Source organism: Dromiciops gliroides, chromosome 5, assembly GCF_019393635.1.
Source record: "Dromiciops gliroides isolate mDroGli1 chromosome 5, mDroGli1.pri, whole genome shotgun sequence".
In the NCBI taxonomy this organism is placed as follows: domain Eukaryota; kingdom Metazoa; phylum Chordata; class Mammalia; order Microbiotheria; family Microbiotheriidae; genus Dromiciops; species Dromiciops gliroides.
The window spans coordinates 143,721,025-143,742,481 of record NC_057865.1 but is presented as its reverse complement, the minus strand read 5'-3'; the positions used below and the strand labels follow the sequence as shown (position 1 = coordinate 143,742,481).

Here is a 21,457-nt window from a genome sequence, read left to right as displayed (position 1 = left end):
CTATGTCCTAGAGCTTCTCCTGTTTCTATTCACTATTGACTCTTTCAAAACAATCTCTCCTTTTGATCTCAGAAGCTCTCATGACTTCAAGTATAATCACTCTTTTAAAAAAATTATATTTTATTTTCCCCAATTACATGTAAAAACAATTAAAAAAATTTTTTTCAAAGTTTGAATTCCAAATTCCCTTCTTTCCTTCTCTCTCCCCATTGAGAAGACAAGCAATTTGACATAGGTTATACAGGTGTAGTCATGCAAAACACATTTCCATGTAAGTCACACTGTGAAAGAAAATACAGACCCCCCCCCCCCCAAAAAAAAGAAAGTAAAGAAAAAGGCGCTTCAGTCTTCATTCAGGCTCCACCAGTTCTTTGGAGATGAACTGCATCTTTCATCATAAGTCCTTCAGAATTGTCTTGGATCACTGTACTGCTGAAAACAGCTAAATTATTCACAGTAGATCATCATACAATGTTGCTGTTACTATGTACAATGTTCTCCTGGTTCTGCTCATTTCACTTTGCATCAGTTCATGTAAGTCTTTCCAGGTTTTTCTGAGAGCATCCTGCTCATCATTTCTTAAAGCACAATAATATTCCATAACAATCTTATACAGCTTGTTCAACTATAATTTCAATGTAGATGATTCCCAAATATTCAGTTCACCTCTTAGCTCTAGACCCATGTCTTTACCTGATGCCCTATAATTGCCCTTTCTTTTTTGTGGGGCAATGAGGGTTAAGTGACTTGCCCAGGGTCACATAGCTAGTAAGTGACCCTATAATTATCTTAAACTTGACATATGTAAGATTGAAGTTAGGTGTCATCTTGTTGCTCCTATTTCCCTGTCTACTGTATCCACCCCTATTTCTCTACACATACCACAATGACTTCAATTTCGGTCCTTATTATATCTCCCTAGCTGGTCTCCCTTCAACTAACCCTTTCCCTCTGCAATCCATTCCCTGCACAGTTGATACTCTTTAAAAAAAAAAAATAGATCTGACCACTCCCTTACTCATGAAGCTTCTGTGAGTCCTTATTGTCTCTAGGCCAAATACAAACCCATCTGTTTGGCATTTAAAGCCCTTCACAATCTGTCTCCAGTTGATTTCCTCAGGCTTATTACACCTCCCCTCTTCTCCCCACTCCCTCAGATGCTCTGTGGTCTAGTCAAAGTAGATTACTCAGTGTACACAGCATTCCATCTCCCACTCCTGCACCTTTGAATAGGCTGTTCTTCCCCACTGCTCCCCACTAACCCCAGCCCTGAAATGATCTCTTTTCTCACTTCCACCTTATGAAACCCATAGCCTCCTTCAAGGAACAGTATAAGTGCCAACTTCTATAGAAGGTCCTTTCTTATATCTTTAATTTACTTATCTGTGTCCCTGTTGTATTTTCCCCACTTCCAGTAGAATGAAATCCCCTTGAAAGGAGCCTAGCCTGGAACATAATGAGTGCTTCATAAATGCTTGTTGAATTGAGTTTATAAAAATGATGATCCAGATGTTTTAAGTAATTTACTTCTTTTCAAAGGTTGGGTTTGATGCAGTTCGAGTTCATAATAAAAGGCTCAAAGCACTGAGGAAGATACAGAAACTAATCAAAAAGGGACAACTCCAAGCAACAAAGGTGAAGATGCATTTTTCTTCTCTCCACTACTTTCTTTGCTTTTATGAAAGTGTGTGGAATATCTAAAATTAAAATCTAACCGTTCTAGCACCCAGATGCTTCAAATCACATGTCATATGGGCAAACAGAACATCTGGGCTAAATCTTTTTAGGTTGTAAAAGAAGACAGATTACTTTCATGGGAATTAAGGATAAAATTTTTCATCATAAAAAGAGTATACATCTCATTTTTAAACTTTATTGTTAATGGAAGGTATGCAAAGATAGAAAAATAAATCCACCTCATCATCAGAAAATCACTCATGATGTGGGATAAGCTGGTACAATGGATAGAGCACAGGTTTTGAAATTAGGAGACAAGGGCTTTCCACCAGGTTCTGCTAACAAACTAGTTGTGTAACATTGGGCAAGTGATTTTATCTCTCTGCTTCTCAGTTTCTTTATCTTAAAAAAAATTATGGGGTCGGACTAGATAATCTCAGGTCCCTTCCAGCTCTAATAGTCCATGATTCTAAGTCGTGCATTGACTTTCATGATCATTCATTTCTATGCTAATTATCTCAATGATGTCTCTGCTAATAAAGTCTAGCACGTGGTCTTCTAAATCTAGAACTGTCTGTCCCTACTGCTCTTTATTTTTTCTTTCTGCAGATGGCTAAGAATTTGGATATAGGTGACCATTCTATTTTCTGTTTTTCTATTTTCTATTTATCTATTTTCTTCTATTTTCTGTGTTCTTCTAAAGAAAAGGCCTATTTAGCAAAATAAATCGAGAACTCTTCTATTTCAATGGAATCATAGAATTTTAGAATAAGACAGGACATTAGATATTTTCTCATTGAATCCATTTATGTTACAGATGAAGAAACTAGAAGCCCTAAGAATCTTGCCCAAGGTTACCCAGCTATTTGGGGACAGAATTGAGATGAAAATCTAGGTCTCTTGCCCCCTCAACTACTGTTCTTTGCATGATACCGTATATCCACATCACAATAATCTCTCTCTTTTGGGGCTTCAGATTTATAGAATGAATGAAGAGAGGGAAAGTGGTAGAATGGATAGAGGGCTGGGCTTGGACTCAGGAGGACCTGGGTTCAAATACTGCCTTTGGCAGTTTCTTAGCTATGTGACTCTAGGCAAGGTATTTGCCCTATTGTAGCCCCAGTTTTGTCATTAGTCCAATGGGAATAATAAATGAATGAGCCAACAAGTATTTATTTATTAAGTATTTACTATGTGCAAAGCACTGGAGACACAAATAAAAGTAAAACAGTCCCTGCTCATGAGAAGCTCACTTTTTAATGAAGGAGACAACACAGAAGGTTTCAGCTACAAGTCAAATGGAAAGGTGGTCCTTAGAGCCCAGTGGTAAAGTAGTTGGTAATGCATCTTTTTCAAAGTCATTTCTACTGATAAAATCAAATCCATTTCTGATGTAGAACCATTCAATAATGCTAAGGATTTTGGTGGTGAGGATTTCCTTTTCTGGATCTTCAGTGGTTATGGCTGCTGAGGAGGCAAGGGCTCCAGCATCCATAGAAGTAGATCTGCTAGTCTGTATCTCCACAGAGTTGCTTCCCAGGGTGATGGCTGGGCTAAAAGTGGGACTGACGTTCTGGGAGGGTGCTATCATCCACAGTTGATGTTGGTGGTGGCAAGGAAAGTATGATCCCTCTCAGGTGATTGCTCCCCTCAATGATAGCTGTGGGGCCCAGGCTGGAAGGAGAGACCCGTGGTCCAGAGGCACTGCTATCACCAAGGCTCATGAGTTCAGGGTCCTGAGCTGCCTCTGTTGGGTTCTTATAGGAAAGTGGTGATTGATGTGATATAGTGGTCTGACTTGTTTGGCCAATGGTACTTGTGAGGATACAATCAGATAATATATGTAAAGTATTTTGCTTTTGCTTATAAGTATTATTACTTTTACTTTTATCTTAATCTTATTTGAAGCAAACTTCAGAAGGAAACCCCCAATTTCACACATAATGTTCTTGGAATTATTTTATTGGTTTAGAATGGCATTGTCAGTGATGCCTGTGCCACCAATCAAGGTTTTGAGCCTGATGAAGATCCTGAAGACCCTGAAGACCTGAATATCCCAACTAAGGAAGTAGAGATCCGAGTAGATTGGAATTCAGAGCTTCCTGTCAAAGTGAATGTTCCCAAAGTCCCCATTCACAGCCTGATCCTTGATTTTGGAGCAGTGTCATTCTTGGATATTGTTGCAGTGAGATCACTACGAATGGTATAATTTTCTTTTACTTTTGTACAAGAAATTCTAGCTACTGGCTTACAGTTTCCAACTAATTTATTAACATCTCTGGCTATACTGAGCCCTTGGAAACGTAAAATGGGATGGGGCTAGCCCAAAGATGCTCATTATTCTATTGATTTTATTTTCTGTGTGTAGGATGTGGCACTTAGGGATCTGTGATAGAGTAGAAAGAACTCTGCCTTTGGAATCTGAAAACCTAGGTTCATATCCCAGCCTTGTAACTTGCCTAGCTGTGTGATCCTGGGCAAATCACTTGACCCCTCTTGCCTCACTTTCCTCATTTGTAAAACAACCATTCACAAAAACTAGATGGTCTCTGACAGCCTTTTAAGCTCTACAATTCTGTGAGGCAAAGCTTTTGTTAGCAATGGGACTATTTTTTATATGGAGAATGGCTGGGTGAAGGTTGTCAGGTGCTGGGATTTAGAGGGCCGAGTATTAATGAAAAACAATTATCAAAACAGTTAGCTATCAGAACAAGTACTAAATTAGGAATCCAGAAAGTCAAGGAGTGAGTTGAAAAGTATGCAATTAATTATCAAAGGTCAGGAATAGGCAGGAGATCAGAAATCCAGGCGGAGAGGTCATAGATTAAGAGATAAAGGAACATCAGACTTTATGACAGGCAAAAGGTCCAAAATCCAGGTGGACAAATAACTTGGGTCAAAGCTCAGGCAATCAGTCTGCAGTGACATAAACACTAGTATGAGGTGCTAGTTCAGCTAAAATTCAATTTACCTTATTCAACGTTTTCTAATGTGCAAGACATTGTGCTAGGTGTTGGGGATACAAGAGCACAAAAAAAAAAAGTCTCCGCCCATAAGGACTTTACGTTCTTACTTGGGGAATATCACAGTTCCAAAGATAAGTAAAAGCAAGATAATTGAACAAGGGAAAAACAACTAGGAGAATCAGGGAAATCTTCCAACAGAAAGTGGAACTTGAGTCTTGTTGGGAAGCCAAGGATTCTAAGAGGTAGAGGTGAGGAAGAAGTAGATTCCAGGAACATGGGAGACCCTTTGCAAAAGAACACAGACAAGGACACCTAAGTAGTGCAGTAGATAAAGCCCTGGCCCTGGAATAAGGAGGACCTGAGTTCAAATCCAGCCTCAGATGCTTGACACTAGCTGTGTGACCCTAGCAAGTCACTTAATCCTGATTGCCTCCAAAAATAAAAGTGAATTTCATAAATGAGAGGTCATTGGCCCAGCTTTTTATTCTTCACTGCTCTTACCACATTTGAAATATTATGTCCAGTTCTGAGCAATGCATTTTGGGAAGGATATTGACCACTATGAGGTTTTGGCTTTTATTTTATTTTTTAAAAATTATATGGGGCAGCTAGGTGGCACAGTAGATAAAGCACCGGCCCTGGATTCAGGAGGACCTGAGTTCAAATCCAGATTCAGACACTTGATACTTACTAGTTGTGTGACTCTGGGCAAGTCACTTAACCCTCATTGCCCTCCAAAAAAAAAAAAATCATATACAACCTTATTATTACCCTTTCAAATGAAAGGAAGTAAAAAAGTGAATTTTTGTTTTTCATCAATATTATTTACTTATAATCAGGGTTTTGCTGGAGCCAGCTCATCCTTGCCTGGAAAAGGCAATTGTTAAATTTTTGAGGTGAGCATTTATACCTTGGAAATTGGCAAATGCTACAAATCAGGGCTTGAATTATTATTTTGCTGATGGTCTAAACTTAAGGAAGTGATGGAGAAAATTTTAATAATGGAGATTAAATGTGTATCATTATTTTCAGAGAGTTGGTTGTTAAACATTTGCCAGCACACTCTTGTTTATAATGTATATATTAATACATACTACCATTATTATGTTTGTATCAAACATTATAGATAAATGTCTCTGAAAAATGAAGTTTTTATACATAAATACATCTGCCTACAGCAAAAGAAACACTCAGACAGAACTGTGAGCTGATTATCTCTTCTCCCATCAATGTGGGTTATATAAAGAAAACCAATTGCCTCTCAATATGGTGCTCATTCCAATAAGTCTGGCACTTTCTATGCTACATTCATTTAATGTCCCATTAGCTGTATAGATTCTTAACTCTGCAAACTTAGCAGAATCACCAAATTTCAGAACCTGAGTGAATTTTAGCAGTCATCTAGTCCAACCCATACCTCCCACACCCCTAATGGAAAAAAAAAATGCCTATTACAACATAACCAACAAGATCTTTATAGCCTGAGGTAGCCCATTTCACTTTGGGATAGTTCTAATTGTTGGAAAGTTTTTTTCCTTTTTCGAGATTAGATTTGACTCCTGGCTACTTATCCTTGGTCACTCCTAGTTCTGCTTGCTGCATCCAGTCAGTTAACCAACATTTACTAAATGTCTACTCTGTACCAAGTGCCAAGGACACAAAGAAAGGCCAAAAATAATCTTTGCTCCCTAAGAGCTCAGAGTCTAATCAGGGAGACAACGTGCAAACAACTTTGTACAAACAAGATGTATACAGGATAAACTGTTTGTGGGGAGTGCCAGAGAAAAAGCTTGAAGATGACTGGGAAAGGCTTCTTGGAGAAGTTGGGACTTTAGTAAGACTTGGAAGCCAAGGAAATCAGGAGGTGGAGATGAGAAGCATAGCTCTATCCAGTCTAATAATCCCTCTTCCAGATGACATATTTTTAAAATACTTGACAGCTATCAGGTCCAAAATAAACCTTTCCTCAAGGTCAATTATATCCAGTTCCTTCAACAGTTTCCATATGACATGGATTTGAGGCCTTTTGCATCCTGGTTGCCCTTCAATGAAAGCTCTCCATCTTGTCAGTGTCCATTCTAAAATGTGGCATTCATGACTGACTATAATACTCAATTATGTTTACTGAGCAGGATGAAGTACAGAGGAACATCACCTCCCTATTCTAAGAAGCAATGCTCCTCTTAATGAAACCCAAGCTTTCGTTATTTTTTTAATTGCCATATGACATCATTGACTTATATTGAGCTTGAAGTCCACTAAGATTTCTAGATCTTTTTCAGAGAAACTGATGTATGGCCGTGACTCACCCATCTTGTATTTCTTGAACTTAAGTTCAAGATGTTACATTTATCCTTATTAAATATCTTATTGGATTCTGCCCAGTTTTCTGACCTACCAAGATCTTTTCACATCCTGCCAGTCACTCAGTCCATCAGCTATCCTTCCAAAGTCTGTGTCAACTCAAAGTTCTATTTATCTGAGGAACTTTTTGGAGCTGTGTAATACTTTAGTGATTGGAAGCAACAGAAATGTGGCTATATTAATTCACCCCCATAAGAATCATGGATGAATTTACAACAACTTTAAAAGTCCCCCTTTCTTTTCAGATTGTAAAAGAGTTTCACAGAATTGATGTGAATGTGTACTTTGCTTCACTGAAAGGTAAGTGTGTGTATGTGTGCATATATTTTTTCAGAGTTTCCTGCCCCTCCTCTTCTCAGCCCCTTGGAATTTGGGGATTTTCTGTATGAGTACCTCTTTGAATATGAAAATACCCAACTTCCTCTTCATTCAGTAGTGCTGGAAATGCATTGAAACCCATGATCTGGTGACTGGGTTGAACATACATGTTCTCCAAAAGCACTCCACTATGAAAAATTATATAATAAGAACCACAGAGCTTATGGGGGAAATGAGCTTAAGGGCATGGTGCTGGTCAGTGTTACATTTTAAAAATTAGGATAGTTTTATACATGTTAGATGGTTAAGAAATACATAAATACTATAATATTGGCCCCCAAGTGGAGTCAAGATGATGAAGTGAGAGGAAATATTTTGGTCTACCTTCCCTAGCACACTTTCTCTACAACAACATAGAAAATGGTCAGACTGGATTCTGATAGGGGAAAATCAAGAAAAAGTCATAAATACAGGGGTGAGGTCTGGCTAACAGGGCAGAGTAGAGAAAAGGAAGTACCTGAGTGGGAAGCCCTGGACCAGAAAGATCTCAGGGTACTAGAAGCAGGAACAGGTGCCATCTGGAAGCTCTGTTGCCTATTACCCAGTTCTGGGTCCTAGATACAGGGTAGAAAGGAGCAGTTCGAGGTAGCACAGGGCTGGGGGCAGCTAGGTGGTGCAGTGGATAAAGCACCGGCCTTGGATTCAGTAGGACCTGAGTTCAAATCTGGCCTCAGACACTTTAACACTCACTAGCTGTGTGATCCTGGGCAAGTCACCATTGCCCTGAAAAAAAAAAAAAAGGGAGCACAGGGCCTAGCTGAGTACTGAGCATGGAACAAGTTCCAGAAACTTAGCTATGTGACTCTGAGCCCAGGAGTAGACCTGCTACTCAGTTCTAGCCTTTAGTCCAGCATAAAAGCCTGCAATGGAATAACCAAGGGAGGAATGTCCCAGACCAAAGGGGAGCCAGCAGTTCAGTCACTCTGAATCTGCAGAACCTCCCAGAGGGCCAAGAATGACTGAGTCCAGCAAGGGTCTACTGAAACTCAACCACACACAAGCCAACAGACTCAAACTTGGGTCAAGAACTTGCAGAGCTCAGACCAGGAGAGCAGTGAACATACTTCTTTCCTGAACACACCACTTTGGAAGCACTGAAAACTTGCAAGCCCCCAGACTGGTCTGTGAAAGCTATAGGAGGACATAAAAGGACAGGAGCTCAAGTCAGACATCCCCCCTTCTCCAGAAGTGGGCAGAGGCCAACACTAACATAAAATCCAAAATCAAGAAATAGGCTGGAAGAATGAGCAAACAAACAAAAAAGAACCTGACTATAAAAAGCTACTCTGGCAAAAGGGAAGCTAGTGGCAGGGTCTATGGCCTCAGGCTGCTGCTCCACCTGAACCCCAGGCTGCACAAGCAGGTTAAACCAGCTACCACAACTCTGAGCCTCAGGGCTGGAGGCCTAGTGGAAGGGGGTGGGGAAGGTGAAGGGGGTAGAAGTGACTCAGACCAGTCCTTCTCTACTCACAGCTCTTACTGCATCATAAGATATACAATAAATACGGCCCTTTACCTTGACAAAGACCTGAAATTTGCTTGAGAAAGTGGGCATCAGAAGGGCTGCAGCTTGTAAGTTATTATGAAGTGATGCAGTGGGATTTTGTGTGTGTGTGTGTGTGTGTGTGTGTATTCTTGTAAAAGCAAACTTGAAATCTGAGCTACATATTTTGTCACCAGGAATATGGCTGGTTTGCAATTTCATCAACATCTCATCAGCTCTAGTATATGTCCTTTATATGCCATAATTTCATCAAGTGGGATAGGGGAACTCAATTGGTCAGAAGTCCTCTGATTAATCTCCTACCCTCACTATACACACATATGAATCAAGCAAAAAAATATAAGAAAACTATGTAATCAAGTGCTAAATTTGTGCAGAAAACACACACATATTTAGTTACCTGCACAAATATACTGAATTATTGAATGTAGTGTAGATAAAGGGAAACAATAGCTATCTGGAGAGGCAGAAATTTTCTTATAGAAAAAAAAAGGTTTTTAGTCAGAAAAAAAAATGTATTAGGATATCTCTGCTTAAAGTCAAGATTGGAGTAATGGGGCTAATTAGAGTAATTGGACTAGCTATTGCATGAATATCTTGCATGTGTTGGGAGAATATGAGCTCTTGGAATGGTGCATATATGTACTCTGTGTCTATTTTTACAGACTTAACTATTTACATGTTGTGTACCGCCATTAGAATGTAAACCCCTTAAAGGCAGGGATTGTTTTATGCATTTCCTTGTATCCTCAGAATTTAGCACAGTGCCTGGCACATAGTAAGCATTTAAAACTTGTTGATTAATAAAATATTTTTTAAATTTCCTTAAAAAGTTTCTTATTAGCATCTTCTCTTTTTTTGCATCATCATAATTATCCTTAATAGTCTTATAGCCTTCTTCTCAGAAAACCATCTCATATGATAAATATTATTAATTACCTTTAGGCAGGAAGTCATAAGCACTTTTCCAGCTCGGCTGTATTATTATTATTTTTTAATGTATGTGTGTGTGATTATTTTAAGGATATTGCCAGTCAGTCAACAAGTATTTATTAAATGCTTACTATGTGCAAAGTACTGTGCTAAGCCCTGGGGAGAATACTAAGAAGGGCAAAAATGTGATCCCTTTACTTAAGGAGCTTACTTTCTAATGAGAGAATTGACATGCAAATAAGGATATATGTGTAAGCTGTGTAAACTTTTATGACTAGTCAGTATTTGGAAAATGCCCTTGCTCCCTTGGGAATACAAATTGAATATATGTGTTGACTTCTGGAGTCAGAGGCAAGAAGATATTAATAATCTGCTTCTTTGGTATAGGGTTGTACTCTCATTACTCTTAACTTGAACATATTTTTTTTTTAATATTTCATTCTAAGACCATGTGATAGCAAAGCTGGAGCAATGTGGTTTCTATGAAGATAATATCGTAAAGGACATGTTCTTCCTGACTGTTCATGATGCTGTATTATATATACAGAGTCAAATTAAAATGCAAACTATTGAAGACCCTATCTTGGAAAAGGTAAACATTTGATCTCTGTGCCTTTCTTTGAAAGAGGTAGGAAGTTTTATAAAAGTCATTTGGTCAAATTAGAAGACACCCATACTTGATGTAGTATGTTTAGTCATATGTGACATTAGTCATGTATTTTTTTCAGAAGACTATAGATGAAAGTCAGGTTTGTAAATTGTGAAAATACCTTAAATTCTACAATTCTTAGCTATTTGGATTCATTTAGAAATGAACTCAGAAACAGTCTACCATTTCATACTTTAGCTGGGAAGAAACATGAGGATCTGTTCAGATTTTATATTGTCTTCACAAAATAAAAGAAACCCACTGGTTTTTTTTTTTTTTTTTATAAGCTTCCATATTCTGTGAGCCTTCTCACCAATTACATAGGGAATCTGGACTCAAAAAAATCTCTGTTGTGGTCTGACTTGAAGAAGACAGGTCTATTGAGTAACTTCAGCATTCGGAATCCTGTTTTCTCTCAACACCACTGAATTTGTTTCAGGAACAGACTACATGTCTCAGTGATCCTACCTTTCCTCAGAACTGTATTTGGCTTTCCTTGTATCTGATGTCAAGCCATGGTCCTGTTTTCTACTTATTTGCATCTCTATTGACCTTCCTGGCATGTGGCAGATATATGTAGTAAATATTTATCATTGACTATGTACCTCTTGGTTTTCCAGTAAGTGTTACTTGAGCATGATTTGGGATAAGCCAGAAGATAGAGGAACCTGTACCCCATCTCTCTATCCCCCTACAATGCCTCTCTGAGAGCTAAACCCAAAGCAAATGCCTGCACCTTCAGTTATGTATCTGCTTCTAACTTTCTCAGTTTATCCTCATCATTTATGTGTGGATTTATAGCACTTCAGTCATGTCTACAGCAGCAAAGTTAGCTAGGTCATTGGAATGGGTAATTATGTTCTCTGAGCATTAACTTCATTCTCTCTGTCCAGATTCATCTGATACAAGAATATAAAGATCCTCTTGAATTAATGGACAGAGAGGTGAAGGAAGATAATCTTGATGTCCAGGATGAGGTACGATTATTATTTTTTTTCAAATAAAATAAATTGTCATTTTTTTTATAATGAGTTGAAAAGCACAGATTATGAATGTCTGACTGGGAATTGACCAAAGAGAAATAGCTACAAAAGGGATCACAAAGAATCAGCCTGACTCTGCTTATGGACTTCCAGTGATAAATATCTCCCTGCTCTGCGGGATAGTTCTATTTTTTGACAGTTTACACTATGAAAATATTACGTGTTTGCACCCAACTCTGCCTCCATATAGCTCCTACCCTTTGATCGCATTTCTGCCTTCTGGAGCAATCTATGATGCTCCACGCTGATGTTAGCCTATTCACGTATCTCCTAAGTTTTTCTTTTATGTTTCTTTTAAGTTTTTCTTTAATGACTAAACAGCTTTTTAATTCGCAACCTCTTTATGAAATTGAGTTCACATTTATCTTTGTTTTTAAAGAAAATCATGGCTAAAATCATTGGGCTAATTTTGATTTCTGGTTCTTACACATATGTAACTGACCTAGCTTTGTTCTGTCTACAAAACTGAAATTGGTAGCAAAGGTGGTTGAGAAGTATGTTATATAACTATATCACAATACATATATGGGGCAGCTAGGTGGCGCAGTGGATAAAGCACTGGCCCTGGATTCAGGAGGACCTGAGTTCAAATCTGGCCTCAGACACTTGACACTTACTAGCTGTGTGACCCTGGGCAAGTCACTTAACCTCCATTGCCCTGCCCCCCCAAAACCCCCCCCATATATGCATATGTATATATGTAATATATTTTGATTAAATTTTTTATAATCAGGATAAAACACAGGTGTACCATTGCTTTAAATAGGCCCTCAAATGAGACTTTAAAAAGCTGATAAATTTAGTTTATCACCTGCCTTTTAAGAGGACTCTGGACATAGTTCCTTTAAATCAGTTGCTTCTCTAGTTCATTTATAATATGATTAGATTTTAAAAATTCAGTTTGCATTCAACTTTTCTGAAACACATCTATTGTGAGATACAACAAAAATGAGTACACTTGAGAGAAGTTTATATAATCTGGAATTGGGGAAAGAAGACTTAGATTCCAGTTTAATTCAGATGTATCAATCAACTTTCTTTGTTTCTGCAGGCAATGCGTAGACTTGCTTCATGATGGAAGGCTACTGAAGTTGGCACCACCATGGACTGTATGGCAATATTTGCAAACCAATATTATATTATGCAAGCATTTTCTATCTTGATTATTTCCTTGAATTTTAAAATTCATTTGGTTTCTATTGCATATTTGAAAACGATTTGCATGTTTTTCTCCTAAGACTGTCATTAAGCCACAGAGTGGCTAATGAGAAAAACGGTTCAAGCAAATTTTAAGAGTATATGCTGGGGGGCAGCTAGGTGGCCCAGTGGATAGAGCACTGGCTCTGGAGTCAGGAGTACTTGAGTTCAAATCCGGCCTCGGACACTTAACACTTACTAGCTGTGTGACCCTGGGCAAGTCACTTAACCCCAGTTGCCTCACTAAAAAAAAAAAGAGTATATGCTGAATATACAGTGAAGATTCTTCCATGAAAAGGCACAGATTTGCTAGCAATGTTAAAAGGGGTACATGTTTATTTCCAGTCTGGAAATGTAAATCACTAGTAGTGATGCATTTGGAATGACTAGGATTATTTTTTTTGTTATTCTGAAAGTATCCATCTTTATCACTGTAGGCGGGTCTGCCTGAAGCATAAAGCAATGGAAAATAAAGACCACAAATATTTACACTGATTCATTGACCAAGGCAAAAATGACATGATAGTCTATTTTGGTAATGTAATTAAAGTGAATCTTTTTTCCTCTGATAAAGAAATGTTACTGTTTGTGAATAGAGACCTAACCAGAATTCAGAAGCTATAAAATTGTACTTATGAAAAATATACTTCTGCAGAGAGGTGTATGAGAGTTGAGGGAAGAAGAAGTCAAGACAGAATAATGATCCTTTTAAAAAAGTGATAATTTTAAGGACTATATAACTAAATAAATACAACTGAAACAAGAGAAAATAGGAATTTTTCTAAGGTCAGACAGTCTATAACATTTTAAAAAGGAAATTGTTATGCATGGATCCATGTGCATATCTGTATATGCATATTCCATGTGTGTGTGGGTTTTTTTGTTTTTGTTTTTGTTTTTTTGTGAGGCATTTGGGGTTAAGTGACTTGCCTAGGGTCACACAGCTAGTAAGTGTTAAGTGTCTGAGGCTGGATTTGAACTCAGGTCCTCCTGAATCCAGGGCCAGTGCTCTATCCACTGCACCACCTAGCTGCCCCCCCATGTGTTTGTTTTTAAAAGTCATTGTTGATTTGAGCTAAATAGTGCAGGCTATTTTAAAATTTAACATTAAAATAATTGTGTGAGCACTTTAAAATTCAGATCTTTTAAAACAAAAGCTATTTATGATATTAATACTTATAGGTACATTGCAATTAAATGCTTCTATAAGCTTTCTTTAAAATTTCTTGCATTTTGTATAAAAATAGATTTTAGTAAATCTTAAACTTATAACATATAAATCAAAAACTATATCAGAGAAAATATTCAATGTTGAAAATTATGAAACTGTGGAAAGCACTATCATTTAAGATGCTCTAAATTTTTTAAAGGGATTTTGGTGTAGACAGTAGGTGTATACATATATATATATATATACATATATATATATATATATACACACACACACACACACACAATTGAAAAAATTCAGTATTTTAGGCAACAAACTTTATTATGGTTATGCTTACCTAATATTTTCAGAGTACCAGTGCATTATTGGGTTTTGTAAGAAATATTGGAGTACAATTGGGTCCGTGAATTTCTTTCATCCTAGAAATTAAGGAAGTTGCACTTAGAGAAAAGCAAAACAAAACTACACAGTGACCAAATTGAGAATTTCTTGTTCAAAGGCTAGATTCTGTACTTGGCATACATGTGTGAAATTCCCATATATCTTGTGGCTAAGCATAAATATCCAAAGACGGAATCTGACTTTTGTTGTTCTTCATTTTTCTCCTGAAAAACAAACAGAAATAATTATCATAGGGTTAAGAATTAGAAATTGATATGATGTGGCAGATTTTCCAAATAGCTTCTAAGAATGCTATTTCCCTATGCATTTTTATGAATAATAAATTTTTCCATAGTTGTACCTTCACTGAAAGTTTTGCTTGAAATGAAAGGCCTATTTTGTTATATTTTAAACTTTTATGGATAAGATTTTGATATTGTAAAGAGATTTAAATAATAAGGAAATCATGTACATATGGAAAATATTTGCACATATTTTTATTAATGTAAAGTTACCTTTTAAATGACTGTGATGCATTCTTTAGAATTATTAAACATAACATAGAAAACAAACCTTGCTTTTCCCAATTTTCCTTTATTGCTTCCATTCCAGCATTTTTCACACCATTTTCATACCTACATTCCCATCTGGCTTGTGTGAAATTTCGTTTAGAAAAGAGGCATTTACTGCCATGGTTGTTTTTAAATCTTGAATCCTACCTCAATCTGACTAATGAGTTTGTGTAGTTGTATTAATGGTAACAATTTATGGGAAACTGGATCAGGGCTCATGAGGTCCTGGGACGGGCAACTGTTTTTTATTAGTAGCTACACTGACCCTAAGAAAAATGAATCATGGTTCACATATAAGCAAAAAAGCAATTCATTGAGTTGGGCTTTCCATCCCCCCTCCCCCCCCCCACTGGTGAGAAATGGGAAACATTCATCTCCAACTAAGAACAGAGAATATAAAATTGTATATATATAAACCCTTGTGGTGGGGTACATGCTTATAGAATTAAGGACAGGGTTACCTCTTTAGACATCTCATACTTCAAATGGCCCAAACTCCAACTCAAAAACCAAGAATAGGGGCAGCTAGGTGGCACAGTGACACTTACTAGCTGTGTGACCCTGGGCAAGTCACTTAACCCCAATTGCCTCACCAAAACAAAATAAAACAAAAACCAAGAATATCTCTCCACTTGACAACCCACAAGGTCATCACTATCTCCTCACTTCTAAGCTCACTGGATACAATTTTCAGAGAAATGTTTTATTAAATGAAGAGCAAAAATAAATTATGCATATATTCACAAACAATTTATAGACACAACCAACCCCAAATTCGGAAAAATCACCTGTCAGAACCTTAGCACTAAGTCTCCTAATATTGCAGTCTTTGGTGAGCTGTTCCTGGAGATCTCTGCCTGGGTCTCAAGGTATAATAATTGTGCACATGAAAGAATGATATAAATATTTATTTTGTAGCCTTACAAGTGTCTCAATTTACTAGTCATTGCCTCAAAGGGTCTTTAGTATTAAAAAAAACCAAACCTGATAGGTTACCTTGAGTTTAATCTTTGAAAGACTACGTGCTTCATTTTGACTTCTGGATTCTAGAAATAGTTAAAGCCAGAATTTTATGTCACAGCAAAAACAAACTAATTTAATATTATCAAAATGTCCAGGATGACTGAGGTTGAGTCCCATTCTTCTCTCTTGATCAGAACATGTCAGGAGTACTTTGTTCTACTCTGCTTACCACATTTTAGGAAAGATAATGACAGTTACAGCACATCCAGAGTAAAGCTTTTAAACTGTGGGTCACAACCTCACATGCGGTCTGAATCTGGGGTTCAAAAAAATTGGGCAACAGCAAAAGATTATGTATACTTATTTTATATACCTATATGCCCGAGATCATGTAAAAATTTCTTGGGCTAAAAGGGGTTGTGAGTGGAAAGTTTAAGAAGGCCTGTTCTAGAGGACAACAAAGAAAGCAAGGAGACTAAAACATGTTCTATTAGATTGGTTAAAGGAACTGGAGAACTTTAGTTTGGAGAATATTGTACTTAGGGGTGACATGATAATTGTCTTCAACTAATTTTGAAGGGCTGTCATGTGAAAGTGAGATTGTATTTCTTTTACTTATTTTTGGAATTAGAGCATCAGGTTTTGACTCAGTATAAAGAAAAACTTCCTAACGATTAGAAACAACTGTAATGGTTGGAATGATGCCACCTACTGGAGACTTGCTGTGGGAAAGCTCCACCATGAGGAAAATGCCTGAGACATTGTGGCTTTTCCTTGGCGTCAGGAAATGACGTTTGCTCATGGGTGCTGTCTATCAAGGCTACCAGCCAATCAACTTGAGGAGCCTCCTATTTTCTGGGAGGAGACAGGAAGGAGTAAAGGGAGCCTGTGCGGAGAGCGCTTGGGCTTTTGGGTTCCTGACTTGGTGGTGGTGGTGGCAGAGGACTTCACAGGAAATTTGAGGAAAGATAGGAGTGCCAGGCTGTTGGAATTCTGTTTCTCAATCTTTTTCTTTCTATTTTCCAATAAACCCAAAAAAAACTAAACTCGTTTTATCAGTGATTTTAGTCAGTTTCCCCCAAAACTGGGGGAACAGATTAGAATCCACATTTAGAATCTTAAATTACACACAGCCAAAATTGAAATGGATTGCCTCTGAAAGTTAGTGAGTTTGCTCTCTGATTTCTCCTTTCTTGCTCTTGGGGGAAAAAAAATCAAGGTCTTTACCCATAACAAACTTAAGGTTCATAAATGGCCCTTCCTCTGAGATCTTTAGTTGAGAAACTTTAAATTTCCCCCCAATTTTCTTCTTTCTTTCTGATTTTGACTACATTTGTTTTATTTGTACAAAACCTTTTTAATATAATGTAATCCAAGTTATCCACTTTACACCCAACTTTACTATCTATCTTGTTTCTTTAGAAATTGTTCTCCTACCCATAAGTCTGATAAGTAATATGCTCCATGTTCTTCTAATTTTCTTTTTTTTTTTTTATTTTTTTTTAGTGAGGCAATTAGGGTTAAGTGACTTGCCCAGGGTGACACAGCTAGTAAGTGTTAAGTGTCTGAGGCTGAAATATCTCTTTATATCTAAGTCATATAACCATTTTGACCTTATCTTGGTACATGGTATAAGATATGGTTTATGCCCAGTTCTTGCCATCCTGCTTTTCAATTTTCCCAACAATTTTTACCAAATAATGAATTCTTCTCCAGAAATCTTTAGTCTTTATACTTGTCAGATACATTATGTTTATTTACTACTGTAAATTGGAAGTCTATTCTATTCCATTGATTTACCTTTCTATTGCTTAGCTAATACTAATTTTGATAATTACTGCTTTATAATATAGTTTAAGATCTAGTACGCTAAACCTTCTTCCATTAGGTATTTTTTCCCACTATTTCCTTTAATAGTCTTGACTTTTTGTTCTTCCAAATGAATTTTTTTTGGGGGGTGAGGCAATTGGAGTTAAGTGACTTGCCTAGGGTCACACAGCTAGTAAGTGTTAAGTGTCTGAGGCTGGATTTGAACTCAGGTCCTCCTGAATCCAGGACCCGTGCTCTATCCACTGTACCACCTAGCTGCCCCTTCCAAATGAATTTTGTTATTATTTTTTCTAACTTAGTAAAAAAAAAAAATATTTTGGCATTTAATTGGGATGGAGTTGAACACATAAATTAGTTTGGGTAAAATTGGCAGTTTTATTCTTTTGGCCCTGTCTATCCATGAACAATGAATATTTCTCCAATTATTTTTTATTTTATTATTTGTTTTATTATACTATGTCATGGAAATGCTTGTTTTATTCCATAAATTAAAAAAAACAAATGCCCTCATTGTCTCTTGGCAATCCTTCTATCCCATTTTAAAAGCTATTTTCTGTGTCATTCTCTTCAGCCTCTGCTCCAAGCCTTGTATTTTTTCTCCTTCCTTTAGATCATATGACCTAGTCCTATTTCACAAAAGGCAATTTCTACCCCTTTCCCTCATAAATCTAATCATTTTACCCTCATCATTTGTGCCTTAGAATATGTTTCTTTGATTGAATCACGATTTTTTCTCTCCCTTTCTCTTTCTTCCTTCTTTCTTTCCTTCCTTCCTTCCTTTCTTTCTTCCCCAACACGGCTAATATGGACATATGTTGTACATGATTTCACATGTGTAATTGTTATTAAATGTCTTGCCTTCTCAATGGGTGAGGGAGGAGTGGGAAGGAGATAAGAGAATTTGGAATTCAATTTTTAAACGAATGTTAAAAATAAATAATAAATGTATTGAAAGAAAACAAAACCAAAAAAAGAATATGTTGCTTTTTTACTTTAATTGTCTAGTTATGTTTGTTCATTTGTTTTTAAATACTAATATTTCTAGGCTGAATTAAGGGGGGAAATGTTATTTTCGCCAAGACACTAGGAGAGCTAGGGGAATCTTGGTATCCCACAAACAAGCAGGGACTGATGACAGTGAATGAATAATTCTTCAGAGTGTGACACCCCATCAAGCCTATGGAAAAAGTGATCTGCCTCTCTCTTAGAGAATAAACCTGCTAATATGATGTATCTGAGGACCAGATCAGCTAAATTCATTGGTCTCAGAGTGATAAATTTTGTGTCCAGGACAGGTATCAAAGATCTTCTATTTCAGGGGTTCTTAACCTGAAGTTCATGAACTTTGCTTTGAAAAAAATTAATAATTGTATTTCAATATAATTTATTTCCTTTGTAATTTTATATGTTTCATTTTATGCATTCAAAACCTTTATTCTGAGAAAAGGTCCATAGGCTTCACCAGACTGGCACAGGACACTTTTTAAAAAAGGTTAAGAACCCCTGATCTATAAACACTTTGATCTGCATTGGTGAAGAAATCACTCATTTTTATAAGATAGCAAATCTTGAAGTGTGGAGAGTGGTATATAGTTCAATACTGTGTGCTTTCTCCCTACCTATTAACATTTTCTCACTAAAATATTAAAGATCTGGCTCAAAATTCAGCAACAAAAGAGACTATAGAAGTAAAAAAACAAACAAAAAACCTTTGTATGCCCTCTCATGATTAAGTATTTCACAAATACCCTGGTGGTAATTATTAAACAGAAGAGTCCATTTAAAGCAAACTCTACATTTAAAGTTAAATCCCTTTCAGTGGAGCCCGAATGATAAGAATTCCTTTCCTCTCTACCCCTATTTTTCAAAGATGGACAGAAAGCCTTTTAATTTTCATATAAAAATGCCATTATTTAAACTCTTTGGGGGGGGGGTGAGTGTAACAAATACTCAATCCTATGAAGCAAGATATTTGGTGTACCTTTACCTGGACTACCCTGAAATCAATGAATTTGAGAGTTAATGTTATTTTATTGATTTGTACTAAGCTCCCCAAACATGTGCCTTTATATAAATAGAAAGTATGTCACGTTTAAAACATATACTTAAAGACAAACCCAAATACATTCAAATAAAAGCTGCTAATTCAAATGCTGAAGCTTAACTGGCAAATAAATTCTTCTGAATTCATTATTCAGTGTCTGAGAAAATTTGACCAAAAAAAAGCTATCAACTCAGTATTATTTTGAAATGAATTTATGTTTTATGAATTACAACACGATATATATTCATTTCATCATGGATTCATATTTTAACACCCTGACTCCTTGAAATTACTACCTAGCCACCTAAGGGCCCTGTTTGTAAACAGTGATCTAGCATAAATAACTCACTTTTTAAAGATGAGGAACCTGGGGGCAACTAGGTGGTGCAGTGGATTCAGGAAGACCTGAGTTCAAATATGACTTCAGACACTTACTAGCTGTGTGATCCTGGGGAAGTCACTTAACCCTCATTGCCCTGCAAAAAAAAAAAAAAAAGTAAAGATGAGGAAACTGAGAGGGACTATGGGAGGTGCCTAAGGTCATGCAAGTGGTAAGGAGCAATTAACACCTTTAAAAGGATTAATTAAAAGCCAGAATGAGAAATAAGATTGGCAAGAATAGAAGGCAGGAAAGATGAATGGGGAAGAGGCCTAGTCTCTTTATGCCAGCTTCCCCATACAAGGATTGACTCTATTACCTTCAGTGAGGAAGTAAGTTCATGGTTTGGAGCCACAAAAATTTATGTGTAGTTGTGTTTTAATGAGCTATTTAATTTTTCTGGACCTTGTCTAAATGGTTTATGATGGGTTTTAATATTTATTGACTGGCTTAATTCTTTGGGGCCTTAGTAACATTTTTTATGTTGCCATAATGACATTTCAGCTTATCTTTAATTTCTTCTGTTTAAAAGACTATACTTGTCTTTGATCTCCAAGGTCCCTGTGGGTTGAAAATTCTTTGACTCCAGAGTTCAATGGATCAGACATAGCAGATTTATCTGGAATTAGTGCCACCTGGTGGAATCTCCACAAACAGCTCTCTGGTCCGGCATAGTTATTAAAGTTTCATCTTAAAGAATATAAAACATCCAGTCAATTATATCTCTTTAGTAAAGAAATCAATTGAATTTGTCTGGGGAGTAAGAGAATGGAAAAATGATCAAATTAGTTGACATCAGAAAGAACCATCTTTGGAATAGGAGGAAAGCTTTGAACTTTGAGTCTGGGAGACCTGTCTGAAATTCTTAATAGCTGTGTGATCATGGGCAAATCACTTAACCTCTCTGGGTCTCTGTTTCCTCTTCTATGAAATGATCAGGGAGGGTTAGATTCAAAGGCATATAAGAGACCTTCCACCTCTAAATCTGTGAGCCTGTGACCCTTGATAACAGAGTATTCAAGAACAGATTCATTGACAACAGACAATATTTATACCTTTCTCCCCTTTCCCTTTTGAATAATGGGGGGAAATGAAGGGATCATCCCCAAGGGATATTCATGGTGTCAGGTGAGCTGAAGAGGAATCTATGAGATTCTGCCCTTGATCTTGTACTGACGAGATGACATCAAAAGACTGGTGGCTTCTACAGAGATTTGACACCCCAACCTGAGAAAATAAGAAATAAGTGCTCATGCTATGGAGACATGAGGAGTGAGTTGTAGTTGAGTTGTTTCAATTCTATCCAACACTTCTGACCCCATTTGGAGTTTTCTTGGCAAAGATACTGGAGTAGTTTGCCATTTCCTTTCCTAGCTCATTTTACAGAGGAGGAAACTGCGGTTCTA

General features: G+C 37.0%; 1 protein-coding gene across 1 annotated transcript in view; it reads left to right on the top strand.

The window, feature by feature from the left end:
• SLC26A4 (solute carrier family 26 member 4) overlaps nt 1-13,621 on the top strand; it is a 64,569-nt gene extending 50,948 nt beyond the window's left edge. Inside the window, exons 15-20 of the mRNA XM_043968040.1 lie at nt 1,540-1,635; nt 3,650-3,880; nt 7,253-7,307; nt 10,269-10,414; nt 11,365-11,448; nt 12,566-13,621. Coding sequence (XP_043823975.1) covers nt 1,540-1,635; nt 3,650-3,880; nt 7,253-7,307; nt 10,269-10,414; nt 11,365-11,448; nt 12,566-12,589 — 636 coding nt within the window. The 3' untranslated portion in view covers nt 12,590-13,621. The remainder of the gene's footprint in view (nt 1-1,539; nt 1,636-3,649; nt 3,881-7,252; nt 7,308-10,268; nt 10,415-11,364; nt 11,449-12,565) is intronic.
• The last annotated feature ends 7,836 nt before the right edge of the window (nt 13,622-21,457 follow it).